The 17150-nt window shown below is 33.7% G+C and overlaps 2 protein-coding genes across 2 annotated transcripts; both read left to right on the plus strand.

Moving 5' to 3' along the window:
* Positions 1 to 47: 47 nt before the first annotated feature.
* Positions 48 to 11492, plus strand: LOC107027969 (TMV resistance protein N-like). The gene is made up of 10 exons (XM_015229022.2): positions 48 to 861; positions 3509 to 4610; positions 4700 to 4897; positions 5012 to 5070; positions 7156 to 7662; positions 7755 to 8859; positions 8937 to 9347; positions 9437 to 10363; positions 10454 to 11138; positions 11251 to 11492. The coding sequence occupies exons 1-10, from the start codon at positions 359 to 361 to the stop codon at positions 11355 to 11357; spliced, it is 5604 nt and encodes a 1867-aa protein (XP_015084508.2). The 5' UTR covers positions 48 to 358; the 3' UTR covers positions 11358 to 11492.
* A 299-nt stretch (positions 11493 to 11791) lies between these two features.
* On the plus strand, positions 11792 to 12964 carry LOC107028017. The gene has a single exon (XM_015229077.2). It carries the CDS (start codon positions 11937 to 11939, stop codon positions 12744 to 12746), a length of 810 nt encoding a protein of 269 aa, XP_015084563.1. The 5' UTR covers positions 11792 to 11936; the 3' UTR covers positions 12747 to 12964.
* The last annotated feature ends 4186 nt before the right edge of the window (positions 12965 to 17150 follow it).

Here is a 17150-nt window from a genome sequence, read left to right on the forward strand (position 1 = left end):
TCAAAAAATTCATTTACTTTCTTAAACGTTGCATTAAGTGAAAAATTCAAATCAAACAAATAAATTGAACCAAAAAAGCATTTATTTATTAAAGGAAAAATGAAGGTGGAAAGAAATTTCAGAGTTAGAAAATACCGACCATATTCCCAACACGCAATTGCCTTAACATTATAATATAACAAATACTCGTCAGTTTTTTCCCTTCACGCGGGCCTTTCCATTGACTTGAGTCCTCAAAGTTCTCAGTTTTCCAATTTTCCTTCTCTAGTTTTCATTGTCAAAATCTCAATTGGATCATTATCCTCTTTGTCTTTGCATCAACTCTCAGTTGGGTCATCGTTTTCTTGGACTTTTTTCAATGGCAACCCCACAAACCCGTTATTCTTTCCATGTTTTCTTGAGTTTTAGAGGCGAAGACACCCGGAAAAACTTTACTGATCATCTCTACACAGCTCTCATCAACGCTGGAATTCGAACTTTTCGAGATGATGACGAAATCCGCAGGGGAGAAAACATAGAATCTGAACTGCAAAAGGGTATTCGAGAATCCAAGATTTCACTAATTGTCTTCTCTAAAGACTACGCTTCTTCAAGATGGTGTCTTGATGAGCTTGTCAACATTCTTGATCGAAGAAAGAAAGAGGGTCATACTGTTTTGCCTGTTTTTTACACTGTCAGCCCTGAGGATGTTCAGAACCAAACTGGAAGTTTTGCTGAAGCTTTTGTGAATCATGAAAAGAGAGGAAATGCAGAGAGTGGAGAGAAAAGAAAGGAATGGATGGAGAAGATGGAGAAATGGAGATTAGCTCTGAAGGAAGTTGCTGAATTGGAAGGAATGTGCTTAGCCAAAGAAGTAGACGGGTCAGTTTCCTAAATTATCCAAACCCTTGATATTTTTTCTTATTTTTCGGTATTTGCAGTTTATCCCCCCCTTCATTAATTAGTCTTGAGAGCTTTGGTAGTTCTAATTGTTTCTGGTTAAAGAAATAGTTGTGGCTTAATAATTGCTTTAATCTTTACTTGAAGGGAAACTTGGCTGATGATATTAGGGAAGTACCATAGATAATAATTTAAAACTATGTTTTGTTCTGGATTAAGTAGTCAAGCGACCGATTTCATCTAATTAAATCTGGAAGTTCTCTTTTGAGGATCAACGTTATTCCAACTTAGCCAACACACGATTCGCCCCAAACAAGAAAACCTACTCATCAGTTGGAAAGTTCTGATGTAAATTTGCCATTCACTCAGCACTAGTTGTCCTGTATTTTAGGTGGCTTTTGCAATGACATAGTGCCAGTTTGCTAATTCATAAGTAAACAAGTAATAAACTTAATTTTCTGAGAATAGCTTATAGTATCTATGCATCTAACTATCATAAATGTCCAAGTGACTAATGTGGCCCTGAAAATCATCTATTGTAAAGGTTATTTCAGGAAAAGATACACTGGAAATGCTAAATGGGCAAAATTTAAAAGATGGATTGACGAAATTTCTGCCAAGGATGAAAAATTAACTGTGAACAGTCCAAACTTAAAAGAGATTTAATATGTTAAAGACCCTGAATAGTACGTTGAGCTCTAAGCAAGTTCGAGCAAAAAAGTTTAACAAAGTTGGCATAAATCTAATTTGAAAGACTAATCAGATGAAAGACACAAAGTTCAAAGCTAAAGATGACGAATTGCTACCTCAGGTTGGATTCTAGTCAAGTGTGACACTCACGTGTAAGTATGCCAAATGGCAAGTACTATGCTGCATAAGTCGCGATTGAAACTCATGGGGTTCCCCTAAAAGATAGAGATTCCTAGCTTTCATGTATATTCCTTTTCTCTGAATGTAATGTATTGTTGGTCATCCACTCTAGAGACAAACGAGGATGGTCTCCGGGCTTCTTTTGTGCTATGAAATGTGTCACGTGTGGATCCCATTAGAGAAGCCTCATTACTGATCCCTTTTTCAGTATTTTCTACCTGAAAGACTCAAACCACTAGAAATAGAGGGTCTTTTCCCTATTTGATCTATGCTGATTTTGAAAGGAGTCCACATAGACAACATACTGACTTGCACTTTATCCATTACAATCACCTATATCCTTAGGAAACACATTTTAATGCCCAATATTTCTGACGACTCTTCAATTAGATTTCTGTGTCCTCTTTTCCATGGATGTGTGCTTCCTTCTACCTTGGGGGTATGGAGGCACCCTAGTTGAACTCTTGCTGTGTGTGGATGTGTGTGTGTGCATACATAAACATGTCCCTTAACTTGGCGTCGACGAACAATTATGCCCTCCAACTTTGTATGTGCACAAGTAGCCACTTAAACTATTATAAAATTGGACAATTAGACACCAGTGTCCTACATGGCATAATACACCTAGGATGCCATGTAGAATACAAAATTGCCATGTAGGGTCCCATGTAGGAAGAATGTGTCCATTTGCTTGATTTTATACAATTTTAAGTGCCCACTTGTGCACACCCAAAGTTAAAAGTCATAGTTGTGAATTGACGCCAAGTTAAGGGTCATGTTTATGTATAATGCCTTTTCTTTTCTTTTCCCTTCTTTCCTTCCTTTTCCTGCTTATCATATGCCAGAAGTTAGTAAGACCTCTCTCTGACTAGTTGAGGCAAAAAACTTGAACAGTACAACTAGGGACACTTGGATTTAAACCTTGCTCTCAAATTATTCTGATAAAGATAGATGGGAGCAATAATTTCTTGCTTTCCACGGAATCTTCCTTCATGTCTGTGAATGCTCTTGACTTGTATTTGCTTTTAGCTTTTCCAATCAGCAGTTCTTCAAGCCATTGTTTCCTCAATTATTTGTTATCAGTGTCAAAATGATCTATTTAAAGAGTGAAGGATATAGAAAGGGAGGGTACCAAATAGCTGAATAGACAAATCAAAAGGTACAAAAGAACGAAATGTTGTCATGATACACTCCGTTCTCCTAATGTGGATGCACTTTGTATCAGTATCTTTTGGAAATTTTTGTATGATATAGCCTCAGTTATGATGAGGCTAAAGTTGTCTTAATCCTTTCCACTTTTTCTAATCGGAAATGGTTCACTGTAATATTTCATGGTTCTCTATTTATTATACTACTACTTTATTTTGCTGTCCATTTCCCTCTTTGTTGCTCCTCAATATTGTCAAATTCTTCACAGCACACAAGTAAAAGTAAATATCACTCATTTTTTCTCCTGTAGTACCAGTAAGCCACATATATTTCATCTTTGTTGCTGTTCTGGAAAATGTAAAATTCATTGATTTTGCATTAAGAGATTGCTTCAAAGTATACTTTCACGTGTTTTCTTAACTAGGCACCTAACCAGGTTATTTTGTTTATTGATGATTAATATGACAGATCATCCTGGTGTGTTATGTTTGCTCTAAAAGTATTACCATATCAGTGAACTCTTTTTATTTGTTGTCCAGTACTTGGCAAGTTGCAGTGCTTTACTGAATTTTCATCTTGTTTTGTCTCTGACATTTACACTGCACCTTAGGCATGAGGCAAAATTCATCCAAAAGATCATTAAGGAGATACTCAAAAGATTGAATCGCACAGTACTTAGTGTACCTTCATACACAGTTGGACTAGAGTCTCGAGTGAAGGACATTAACTCATGGTTACAGGATGAATCCAGTGAAGTTGGCATTGGGATGATCTGTGGACTTGGTGGCGTTGGAAAGACTACTGTTGCTAAAGTAGCTTACAACTCTAATTATGATAGATTTGATGGGAGTTGCTTTCTTGCAAATGTCAGAGAAATCTCTAAGAAACATCTAAATGGTCAGGTTTATTTGCAAAAACAAATTTTTGAAAGTATTTTGAAAGGCAGAAAGGAAAAAATATACAATGCTGATGAAGGAATTGTCAAAATGAAAGATGCTATTGGCAACAAAAAGGTTTTTATTGTATTTGATGACGTGGATCAGCTGGATGTCTTAGATTCACTTATTGGAACAAGGGATTGGTTTTATCCGGGGAGTAAAATTCTCATTACGACAAGGTGTGAGAAACTGTTGAAGTCCTATGAGAGGCACATGCTATTCAAGATAAAGGAACTTGGAGATGACGAGTCTCTAAAGCTCTTCAGTTGGTATGCTTTTGCACAAGACCACCCATTAGAAGAGTTCAAGATGCTTTCAACAGAAGCAATACAGCATTGCTGTGGGCTTCCGTTAGCTCTTTATGATTTGGGTTCGTTTCTTTCAGGGAGAGGTATGGATATATGGAGGAGTAAATTGCAGAAATTGGAAGCAATCCCTCATAGCAGAGTTCAAAAGAATCTTGAGATAAGCTGCGAGTCTCTAGATGATCATGACCGGAGGTTGTTCCTCCTTATTTCTTCATTATTTGTTGGGAAGGACAAAGATTATGTTATCAAATTTTTAGAGAATGGCGATTTGCACCCAACAGTTGGAATTCAGAACCTCATTGACAGATCCCTCATCAGCATTGGTGACGAAAATAAGGTGATGATGCCTCCACTTATTCAGGACATGGGGAAAGAAATTATTCGTCGAGAATCACAAGATGATCCCGAGAGATTGTTGTGCAAATGGTTGAACCAATGCGGTCTGCATGACTTGACAGAAAACAGTGTAAGAATTTTGACTTTTGCATTCATTTTAAGCTTGTCTTGGTAGATTCTCAAAGTGTTCTTGTTTCTCACAAAATCTTTCTGCAACAGGAAACTGATGCAGATGGAGTTGACCTCCCAGGCACGCATCTGCCAGAAGATGGTCTTGTCCCAGCACTTGAAAAGGCGTTTTGTTGGACTTCTTTCGACATTCCCCTTATCTGGTGGGCTCAAAAGATTCTTCCCGTGATGAGAAAAGTACTTGTGAAGACGCCTTCTTTCTTTCGGAAAAACCAACATTTTACTACTTAATCTTGTGGAGCTAGAAGATATACATGAGTGTTGTGTGAGGCGGCGGGGCTTCAATAAGGATCATTATCCGATAATATCTGAGCATTTCTTTTGCTTGACATACCGTCTTAGTTGCACAAATCTGTTAGTTGCAGAGGTATATCTGTCCTGTTCTTTTTCATCAGCTTCAGGTGGGCAATGGCGTAAATTATGTTTTATTAACTCATTGTACAGTCATAGGATCATTTCTTGCTAGCTGCATAGTTTACTTCAGCAAACAGTTCACTGGAAGGAACTAAAAATGTAATCTTTAACCATTCCTTTTTAGTCTCTCAAAAAATATCTGAAGTTTTACCTCTTTTATATTTCTAATTAAATTTTATTGACTATCAAGGGTACCATATCCAACTTTTACATGAGTTGATTCATAGTGAATATATAATGTGTTTGGTTATTTACTCTGCATCAATCATAGTAGGAATTAAAACTCGATCTTTACCCTTTAGTGGTAAATGATGATTGGCTAAAACGTAATGCTTAAAGAATAAAGAGGATATTTACTTGTAATCAAGGGTCTGATCTAGTGTGGTTAATGAAATAATATTAGAATCATAATATTTTGATGAACAAGTTATTCGATATTTGTACAGGCAATATTAGGTACTCTATTGAATTAGTGCATGTCCGCGTAAGTTATTATAGAAGAAAAAAAGAAGGGATTCGACTTGTTATTTCAAACAATGGGATTTCAAGAATTTGCTTCTTCACATGGAGTCTGGAATAATAATATGCCAATATTGAAAAGGAAAAATACAAATATCAGAATCAGATCCACTAATAATTGTCTTTTAGACTTTGGAGTCTAAAATCCATCTTCACACGCTTAAAGGAGGTATATTCATCTTCTTGGACATGTCAGTGTTTAAGGGTTATAAAATATCAAAAATAAAAAGTTCAATAACGTAATAGGACTTCCGTAAAATTTAGGTGTATAGTTGAGAATTGACTAATAGATTGAGGAATCATTTGGCCATTTACTCTAAAAATTCTAACAAACATAGAAATTTGTGACTCAAAGGACTATTGGGTGCCAGTCCATTGAGGATAAATAGCAAGACTTAGAAGAGAGTACTTATTTGAATTTTGAAGCTAAAATCCAAATCTAAAAATGGCTTTAGGCAGAATGTAAAAACCAAAGTCAAAGAAAAATCTTGCACTCAAAGAAATAGTAGTCATATCTCCTATGATTGTGTTTGACTGTATATGGAATTCAAAAGTAATGGAAGGTTTTTTAAAATTTATAATCTGAAACAAAGTTTGAATATTTATGCGATTATAAATTATCTAGTTACAAGAATAAGTGATTTTCAGTTAAACTATTACTTTGTATTTTATTTCTTGCTGTTTCTAAGGAAATTTTTCCCCCCCTATAAATGTCCAATATAAGGATAAGTATGTGATTTAGATAAGAACCCTTAATTTGCCTTAAAAAGACAAATCTGTTTTGTGTTGAAACAGAATTAGCTTAAATAAAAGGATACATGTTGATTCTCTTAAGGTCTTAATCATGGAAAGAAAAAAGTAACCAAATAATATAAATTTTCCCAATATAAGTATTCTAGAATATAGTTTATATATCAGTTGAAAAGTAGTCATACTTTTATTTTCATTATTTAAACTTAAGCAATTGTTTTTCAGAAGGTTGACATTAAAATCTTGAACATATGGTAGGAACCTCTGTCCCAAATACTTGTCGTGCTTTGCTTTTCGAGAATCAGTTTGACTGATTTTTGGAGCTAACGTGCTTGAACTAATTTAAAATTAAAATTTAAATATTTAAAAAATATATGAAAAATATTATATGTTGCAATTCTTCTCATATCAATATGATGAAAATATACGTGATAATTGTTGTCAAAATTTCATATAGTTTGACTCTCGAGAAACAAAATATGACAAATATTTTGGGAAGGAGGGACTAACACCTTCTTACCTTGGTTTTTCCAAATGTAGCTGCAATTAATAATAGATAAACTGTGTAGTAATTTTAACTGCATAATATGTATAGCCAATTTGTTGTCATTTTCTAGGTTAGTTAGTGATATTTAGACCTTAGGTTATGTAAATTTTTTAGAATATATGTGGTTCCTGTTGATTTGACATGTTAAACAATGCATGTACCTTCTTAGACTGCTTGCAGATGCAACATCACCTATTTTATCTCTTCAAGGCTTCTAAAGAATTGCTTCTCAAAGAACAATCTCTTATCTGTGATTGATCAAAAAAAAAAAGCAAAAAATGTCTCAGTTTACTTATCATGCATTTCTGAGTTTGGCAACAAAAATAGGCAAGTCTTTTGGAAATCATCTTCATTCAGCTTTATCAAATGCTGGTATTCGCGCATTCAGTGTTGATGAACTTGATATAGATGAAAAAGGGTGCAAAGAATTGCAGAAAACAATTCAAGAATCAAGAATTCTCATTGTTGTCTTGTCAAAAGACTACACCTCTTCAGACAGGTGCCTTGATGAACTTGTGTTTATACTTGAGAGCAAGAAACTTTTTGGACGTTTCGTTTTACCTGTGTTTTATGATGTGGATCCATCTGAAGTCAGGAAGCAAAAAGGGTGTTTTGAACAAGATTTTTTAATGTATGAAGAGAGGTTTAAATCCGGGACCGAGGAAAGGAGACTGGAATGGCTGCAGAAGGTGAAGAAATGGAAGACTTCTCTAACAGAAGTTGCTGATTTGGGAGGAATGGTCTTACAGAATCAATCCGATGGGTAAGCTCTTACTAGAATTACAAAATTGTTTTATTCCATTTTCTAAGATGATTTTTCGTGTGACTGAAAATGGAAGTCGTCGTAATTTTCAGGTGTGAGTCAAGGTTTATTCAAGAGATTGTGAAGGTGGTTGCAGGAAGACTAAATCGCGCAGTTCTGAGTGTAGCTCTCCACCCCGTTGGAATAGATTCTCGAGTTAAAGACATAAATCTCTGGTTGCAGGATGGATCAACTAGTATTGATATGATGGCTATATATGGTATGGGGGGTCTAGGTAAATCTACCCTTGCCAAGACTGCTTATAATCTTAACTTTGATAAATTTGATGGCTGCAGCTTTCTTGCTGATGTGAATAAAACTTCAGAAAGATATGATGGCTTGGTAAGTCTACAAAGACAACTTCTTTCAGATGTTCTAGGGAAGAAGGTTGAAAAGATATACAATGTCGATGAAGGAGTCATCAAGATTCAAGAGGCCATCCATCGCAGAAGAATTCTTCTTGTTCTCGATGATGTGGATGATCGAGATCAGCTAAATACGGTTCTTGGGATGCGAGAATGGTTTTATCCAGGTAGTAAAATAATCATAACAACCAGAAATCAGCACCTGTTTGATGCTAGTGAGGCCTGCAGTTGTAAGATGTATAAGGTCATGCCTTTGAATGCTCAAGAATCGATTCGACTCTTCAGCTGGCATGCTTTTGGAAAAGAAAAACCATCAGAAGATCATGAGGACCTTACAGAAAAGGTGATACTTCATTGTAAAGGGACTCCTTTGGCTCTCAAAGTTTTAGGTTCTTCTCTTTGTGACAGAAGTATAGAGGTGTGGGAGAGTGCATTAAGGAAGTTACAGGCAATCCCTGACAATAAGATCTTGGAAAAACTTAGAATCAGCTACGATTTGCTGGATGATGATGATGTACAGAAAATATTCCTTGATATTGTCTGTTTCTTTGTGGGGAAGGATAGAGACTATGCAGTTACTATACTCGATGGATGTGGTTTTTTCTCAGTAGTAGGAATTCAAATTCTTTCAGATAGATGCCTGGTAGAAATGGACAAGGATAAGCTGAAAGTGCATTCATTGATTCAAGATATGGGAAGAGAAATTATCCGCCTAGAATCCCCTTGGGAGCCTCGGAAAAGAAGTAGAGTTTGGCGATACAGAGATTCCTTCAATATATTGAGTACAAAAGCTGTAAGAATCTCACTCTTTGGTACTTATATGCATTATGATCGGCTATAATGAATAAACAATTGTTGTTTTTCTATCAGGGAACTGAAAATATTGAAGGCCTGGTTCTTGACAAGGGAATGTCCAATAAATTGTCCAAAGCAGTCAAATCTGTCCGATCGTATTTCTTCAGTGAAGATGCTGGTCCGATAGGTCATGGCTATCCAAGAAAACGCCGCAAGCATTTGGAGCATTTTGATGATGCCAGCACAGAAGGTTCAGACAGTATAGAATTTGAAGCTGATGCATTTTCCAGAATGCAGAGGCTGAGGATTCTCCAGCTTAGTTATGTAAGCTTAACTGGATTCTTTAGTTTGTTTCCGAAAAGTCTAAGATTACTATGTTGGTCTGGATTTCATATGAAGATCATCCCTGAGGATCTCCCTCTAGAGAGCCTGGTTGCCCTTGAAATGAAAAAAAGTTATTTGGAAAAAGCCTGGGAGGGAATTAAGGTATGTTATAAATGTGCTACCTTTCGATCAATTGCAGGAAAATGACTTTTGAATCAGACTTTAACTTTACTTCTTACTTTATGTTGCAGATTCTTACATCATTAAAGATCCTCAACTTTAGTCATTCCCATTTTCTAAAAAGAACTCCTGATTTTTCTGGACTTCCCCATTTGAAAACTTTGATCCTGAAAGACTGCATTAAGTTGGTCAATATTCATGAATCAATTGGATGCCTTGATGGACTTGTCTATATGAACTTGAGAGACTGCAAGAATCTAAGGAGACTCCCTGGAAGCTTTTATAAGCTCAAATCCTTAGAAAAACTTATAATCTCTGGCTGTTCTAGACTAGTTACATCAGCAATAGAGCTAGGCAAGTTAGTATCTTTGACAATCCTGCAGGCTGATGGAATGAATTTTGGTCATTTAGTCCCTGTGGGTGGTAACATGAATTCATGGAATGCCCTCTGGAAAACTTGGTCATCAAAGTTGAGAAGATCCCCAGGCTCTAACCAGTTTTCGTTCTCTTCTTTATCAAGTTCGCTCGTCAGCTTAAGTCTTTCTAGTTGCAACTTAACAGACGATGCTCTATCCTTTGGCCTCAGCAACCTTCCCTCATTATGCTTCTTGAATCTAAGTGAAAACTTGATTTATAACCTGCCTCAGAGTATCAAAAATCTTGGTAAGCTCCAAGACCTTTGGTTAGATGGATGTCAAAGCCTCCTATCTCTGCCAGAGCTTCCGTCAAGCCTTGTTAAGCTGAAAGCAGTTAGATGCTCATCACTGCAAACAGTCACAAATCTACCAAACCTAATGACAACTCTCTTTTTAGATGTCATGGAAAGTGAGAGCTTAACTGAGATTTCAGGAATTTTCAAGCTAAAGCCCATTGATAATTTTGAAGTTGAAATATTGAATACTCTACGCCTTCTTCTCAACCTAGATAACACATTCGATACAGTGGTGGAAATATTTAATAGGTTCACCAAAACAAAAAGGATGTATTCAGTACAGCAGGTTAGTTTTGTTTCTTACTGTTAACTTTCTCCTCAACCTGTTGTGCAAATTCAATTTTAATTACCTTTTCTTTTTCCTTTTTGACATCAGGGACTCTATGAATTTGGAATCTTCAGTACTTCTTTTCCAGGAAATGAGGTTCCAAGCTGGTTCAGCAACAAAAGTGAACAGAGATTGTTGACATTGTATGTGGATTCACTTCCTAATATCAAGATAACAGGACTGCTCATTTGCATCGTCTATGAACGTTCTAGTCCTCTTATATTTCGCTATTTTAGTGACAGTAAATTTGGGGGCTCGCATACAATCGACATCAAAGTCCAAAACATTACACAGGGTCTTAAGTGGATTTATGCCCCATCATTCATTGGTATTCCAGGAGAGAACAACAGGTTGACATTTTTATGCCACTGGAAGTTTGGCAAGTATTTACAAACAGGTGATCAGATTAATGTTTCATTGCCTTGTTGGGATAAAACTTTTAAGATGAAAGAGTTTGGAGCTACACTTGCTTATAACAATCCAGATTTAGACCAGTCCTCAGCATCTACTAGTGAAACAAGAGTTCTTGCAACGCGACATACTCCAATTAGTGAATATCAATCCGAAGAAATTGTCATGGAAGGCTTCATGCCTTCATATCAGTTGGCGGTTCATCATTACTATCTTTCTCACCCTGAGTACTATGTGATGCGTGACGATGCAGATTTCGTTGTGAGGTCAATCTTGAACGAGAAATTGTTCGAGGTTTATGATGTGCAGTCTGCAGGTTCAGGTTTGTGTTTCTTCTTATATATATCTTGAATATCAAAAACTTTATCATGACATATACTCATTTATGTACTATTGGATGATCATGTATTATATATGGTCTATTGATGGAGCAGGGGCAGAAGAAGAGGATGATGATGATAGGATCTTCGATTATGACGACGATGAAGATGAAGAGGCTGCACTAGCAGAGCTCGAGGAGCTGTTGGAAAGATCTTGGTGAAGGAAATGAAACAATGGTGCAGCAGTTTTAACCTAAGTTGCTTGGACTCTCCAAAAATATTGTTGCACTCGTGTCGTATCCTTCAGAAATATACTATTTTTGGAGGATTCGACACGCATCCGTCCACACTTTTGAAGAGTCTGAGCAACGTAGATTTAAACACATTGACAGAGCTAAAACAGTTGGTTATATTTGAAGGTGAATGATTTATAAACACATTGGTTCTTTTCCTTGGTCCCTTGATTATAGCTGCACAAATGATATTTTTGTTTTAGATCACAAATTTAAAAAATCTCTTTCTTTTATAAAATTTTGTATTAAGTAAAATAATGTCACATTAGTTGTACTCTAGTTTCACTTCATTTTTAGTCTTTTTCTTAAAAAATATTATTTGATTATAATTAAAAATAATTTAATTTTAATATTATGTCAAATCAAATGATGTCATATAAAATAAACGAATAATAATTTCTTCTCATACCCCAAAAAATCATTAATCCATTGAATACATGAGGAAAACAGTCTCTCTTATCCACTCAAAATTAGGATTGTTTGGCCTGCAGCCTCTCCCCTTGAGAGATGAATCTTGCTCCAATCTCATTCAATGTCTCATCTTCTACAGTTGCAAGTTTTCAGATAGCTTCTTCACATTCACAGTCCTTGCCGTTGAGGAGGAGTATTACTCCTTCAGCAATTGGGTCCAGAAAAGTTATTCCAGCGCGAGACCGAGTCATAGATTTTGGAAAATACAAAGGTAAAATGCTGGGAACACTCCCATCTAAGTACCTCAAATGGGTGACAAAGAATCTCCGAGCTCGAGATTTTGAAGAATGGGCTCAGCTAGCAGATCAAGTCCTCTCTGACCCTATCTATAAGGACCGAATTGAATGGGAGTTTGCCCAAAATCTCCTCAACGGCGACGTTTCACCGGCACGGACGCAGAGTGCCGTTTCCGAGTTGCTGGAAATCAGCACCAGATTCCGTTGGGACAATGAGGATAAGTTGGGTTGGAGCAAAATTGATTTTGAGTTACTTGGGACCTCTAAAGGTGGTCGAATACCAAGGCTTTCTGATTCCCCCAATAATTCAATTAGGGTTGAAGATAAAAAAAAGGGTACAAATGGAGTTGATGGAGAAAAAGACAATAGGGAGAGAGGACGGGAAAGGATAAAGTTACAGAGGAGACAGAATGAATCTGGCCAACGTTCAACTAGTGTTACACAGAGAATAGCGAATTCTGATCATTTCAATCCACTCAAATCAGACCCAATCCGCTCATTTGACGCCTCTAATAGCGGCAGAACGGAAACTCCAAGTCGTTTTCCGGGTCGTGAATCCCTGTTGAAGAAAGCATTGTCTCTTGGTACCAGAAAAAATACCTCAAATTAATGAATTTGTGAAACTTGGAGGTAGAAACACATTTTCATTTAGTGTAATGAGATATGTTTAACCTTAACCAAAATAATCAACATTTGTTTCTTTATGTAACGATACCAGTTAATGATCAAGTGTGTTATACGTCTATCTTGTGTCAATCAATATAAATACAATATTGAAGACCAACAAAAATTGTTTGAATTAATGTAACATGTGTCTTCTTTGGTTAATGATAAACTCACTTTCCCAATATTGCAAAGTTAATAACTTTATTATCCATTGTTTTCACATAAAATTACTCAACTTTTATTTTCAACTCAATAGTCGAGACTCAATAATGACTTCTTTGCACAGAAAGTCATTCAGCCTATTTAATTATTTTTTCATTAAAATTTAGTCACATGAAATTTAATTATTAACCAAAATTTTAAGAATCAAATATATATTCATCTAAACCATTTAATAACCCGTCCATTTAATTAGACCCGCTTAAAATATAAAATTAAACATTTTATGTTACCATTAATTTCCTAAATCATTTCCCATTGAACATTGAACATTTTATTTTACCATTAATTTGCTAAAAGAATGTGGGAGACAAGGGATAATGATTTAGGAAATTAATGGTAAAATAAATGTTCAATATTATATTTTTAGCAGATCGAATTAAATGGAGCGGGTCATTAAATGAGTACATATTTGATTCTTAAAATTTTGGTTAATAATTAAAATTTTATGTCACTAAATTTTAATGAAAAAAACAATCAAATAGGTTAAGTGATTTTCTGTGCAAAGAAGTCATAGTTGAGTGACTTTTGAGTTGAAAATGAAAGTTGAGTGACTTTTTGTGCAAATAAACTATAATTGAGACACTTTTGAGTTGAAAATGAAAGTTAAGTGACTTTATGTGAAAACAATTGTTATTTGAGTGACCATCAAATTTATTAACTCCAATATTGCATGTACTCAACATAGACACCGCCACTTTGCCTTACTATGAAAATACACTACATTTTATTTCATTAACCAATCTTTATTCAATACATCAATCAACCTGAATGAAAATCAATCCAAAAGAGCAGATATCAATCTTATTAACAAACTAGTCCTGGACACGTGCTTTGCACGTGAGTTCCACAAAAATATAATATGTTGTAGGAGTTACATTAAATCCAAATTGTGATGAATTTCACAAATGATTTAACGAAAAAATATACAAATGAAATAAATGAACAATCAACCTATATAAATAACTATTGTAAAATGTAAATGTCAAATAATTAGATATTTCGATAACCTGTCAGATTTGGACAACATAATTAAATGTGCTAAATAATTTCCTTTTTATGTTATTAGGTCGAAACATACAATATATTAGTTTGTCACTTTTATAAGAAGGGACAATACAAACATAACATACCTTCTTAATTTGTACCAAAGTTTGAATTAACATATGTACTTGTAACAAGTATATAAGTTGTCTTCATATTACATTCACATGACATAGTGTTCTTCTTTGTAGCATGAACAAAAATTTCAATAGTTTGATCGTGATTATTTTTCATACTTCTTCTCATACTTTAATTTTTAAATCCTTTTTTTCTCTTACTTTATTATTTTTTTCTGTAACATTACTGTTTTGTATCCTTTGCCTTAATTTTTTTCTTCCCTTTTCGTTTATGTTTCATCCATTTTATTTTGATTGTTTTCTTACATCCACATTTTCATTCATAAAAAATAAAAATAAAAGGATTATCTACAAACACAAAATAATTAAAAGTGAATTTCTTTTCACTTTTGACTGTAATTTATAATGTGTAAAATTGATTTTAAAGATTTAAAATTGTTCTATATGAATTCATGAAATGATATAAAATAATTAAAATAATTTAACCTTCATATTTCAAATCATGATTCATAAGTAAACATGCATACACATTTCAAGATGGTGAATGCAATGTGAAAATGCTTTCTTGTCAAAAATTCAAAAAATAAATATGAAATATTGTTTAATTAAACTTACTGATCATAGAGAGCATAGAAAAATAATTTCTGAGTGGCTTGACTCCATCTTTGCATTCACTGATTCACAAATTATGCTTATCGAGTAATCCATGAACATCCCCATATATATAATTGTTAATAATTACATTGAAGTTGACAATAATAATGTGAAGTAAGTGACATCAAGATAACTCTTCAGTTTTAAAATGTTTGAACTTTCGCTAATAACTTTCTATCTTCCAATATCTTTATTACACAATATAATGCACATTTGAATACCTTAAAACTGCTCTAATTTATATCTAGTTTTGTATTTAATTATTAGAATATATTTTTTATTTTGTACATAAAAAAATATTTAAATAAAAGACAAAATGATAATTCAACTTTGAGGTTAGAGGCTTCTCACTTATAATAATAATAATAATAGACAAGTTCCTACCTTCCTTAGAGTATTTCATTAATTCAGCATTAAATGTTGCGATGTTTCTCTTCAACAAAGTTTTCATTGAACGATTGAGATTAACCTATTTGGGTATCCACGATCTTTGAATGAATCTTCAAACTCCATCTAAGAATTTAATAGCAAAAGCTCAGATTTTGTTCCAAATTGAGATATAACATTTCTATATAGAAAATGAAATTGATGATTTGATATAATGATAATGAATTCAACTTTTATATTAGGACTCTATTTTTCTCTCTTATTTCACAACGATGCTAGAATCATAAAGACCTAAAAGTGGGATAGGGGTGGGGGAAGGGAGGCCAATAACAACAAGATTCTAAATTCTTGAATATTTTTAACTAAAAAATTAATTCTTTTTCCGATGGATTCAAATTGAAAAGGAAGGCTTACAACTTTGTGATTATCCCCGACTTTGTGATTATCGCACTTTCAAAATGTTGAATAGATTGACTTCAGGAGTGAGAGGAATGAGAGTGAGATGGAGAACCGTATGAATTAAGAAATTCTCAAGTACGATTCCAATTGAAGGAATTGAACTAACTATTCCAATCGGGGAGAACAGGTCATTCGATGGAGAGTCTGAAACTGCAGATGTTTCCTTAATGAAAGTTATATATTAGCTAGCTAGGGATAGAGATGGGTTGAATCAAAATATGATTTTTTTTTGGATATGTCTGAAATGATTTCAAAGTGAATATATTTAGAAGAAATTACATAATTCGATATTTCACTATCATATATACTATTTTCACATATACTTTTAAAACATTAATTTCTGGACACGTGCATTGCACGTGTATCCTAATTATATGAAATAGATACTTTTGAAATTGTAAGACAATACTAAAATATGATTGTGATGATCAGTTGTGTATGACATCAATTTGATTAAATATGTATGAGATTTTTTTTCTCCCATTTGATGTTTCGCTAATTCGAATTCATGTGTGATATTCCACTTTGAGGGTACTTCCTATAAGATCTTTCTATTATCAAGAATTGAATTCAAAAGATTGAATTAAGAACGAACAAAAATTTATCAATCAATCAACATATTTGATAAAAATATATATGAATTTCGTCTGCACATGTTATAAAAGGGCAAACTTCAAATTTATTTCAAATTAATTAATTAATAAGGGTTCTTACTAACATGTTGATGACATTTTTTACTTACTAGTTTTCATGCACGCGCTTTGCGCGTGTAATCCATGAACGTATTATTTCTTAAAAGATAATACTACTAAATAATAAAATATGTTTAATTGAGATTTTTTACTTTGTTTTACTACTAATTGTGACACTCCAATTTTCTGACCTCCAAGTGAATGCATCGAGATAATAATATGAGAAATTAATAAAATAAACTTTGTTTGTAATTCAAAAAATAAGTTTGCAAAGCTAAAAGGAAAAATAACAACTATCTAAATTAAAATTCTTGATAGTTCGAATAAAGCTAGATAGTGTAAGATTAACTTTGAGTGAAGGAAAACAAAACCTTTTAACTTTTTTAATGAATGTGTTTTAAGTATTGTATTAAATATTTATCCACAAACACTTTAAACTAATTAGTTAACTATAAATATTTAGAACTAAGATGTAAAATTTTTTATCATTTATATTTTAAAAATCAGGATATTTATGAATAACTACTATTTTATATAAAATTTAATTCTGTCATACATAACTTATCCACCATTAATCTAATATTATATGTTTCACCTTTTTTTCCATAAAAAGAAAAGAAAAGAGTAAACATCCTATTTTATCACATTATGTAAAAATTATAAGTACTGAGAAAAGAAAAAAAAAAGGTACACATGAGCAAGATAATTAGGCATTTCATTTTGTTTGTCTCTATAATGAAACTGAACATTTGAGCATACAAAATACAAATATGAATTTAGAGCAACTTGCTAATAAAACAAGAATTCAACTATATG

The sequence above is a fragment of the Solanum pennellii genome, chromosome 1 (assembly GCF_001406875.1).
Source record: "Solanum pennellii chromosome 1, SPENNV200".
Taxonomy (NCBI): Eukaryota; Viridiplantae; Streptophyta; class Magnoliopsida; order Solanales; family Solanaceae; genus Solanum; species Solanum pennellii.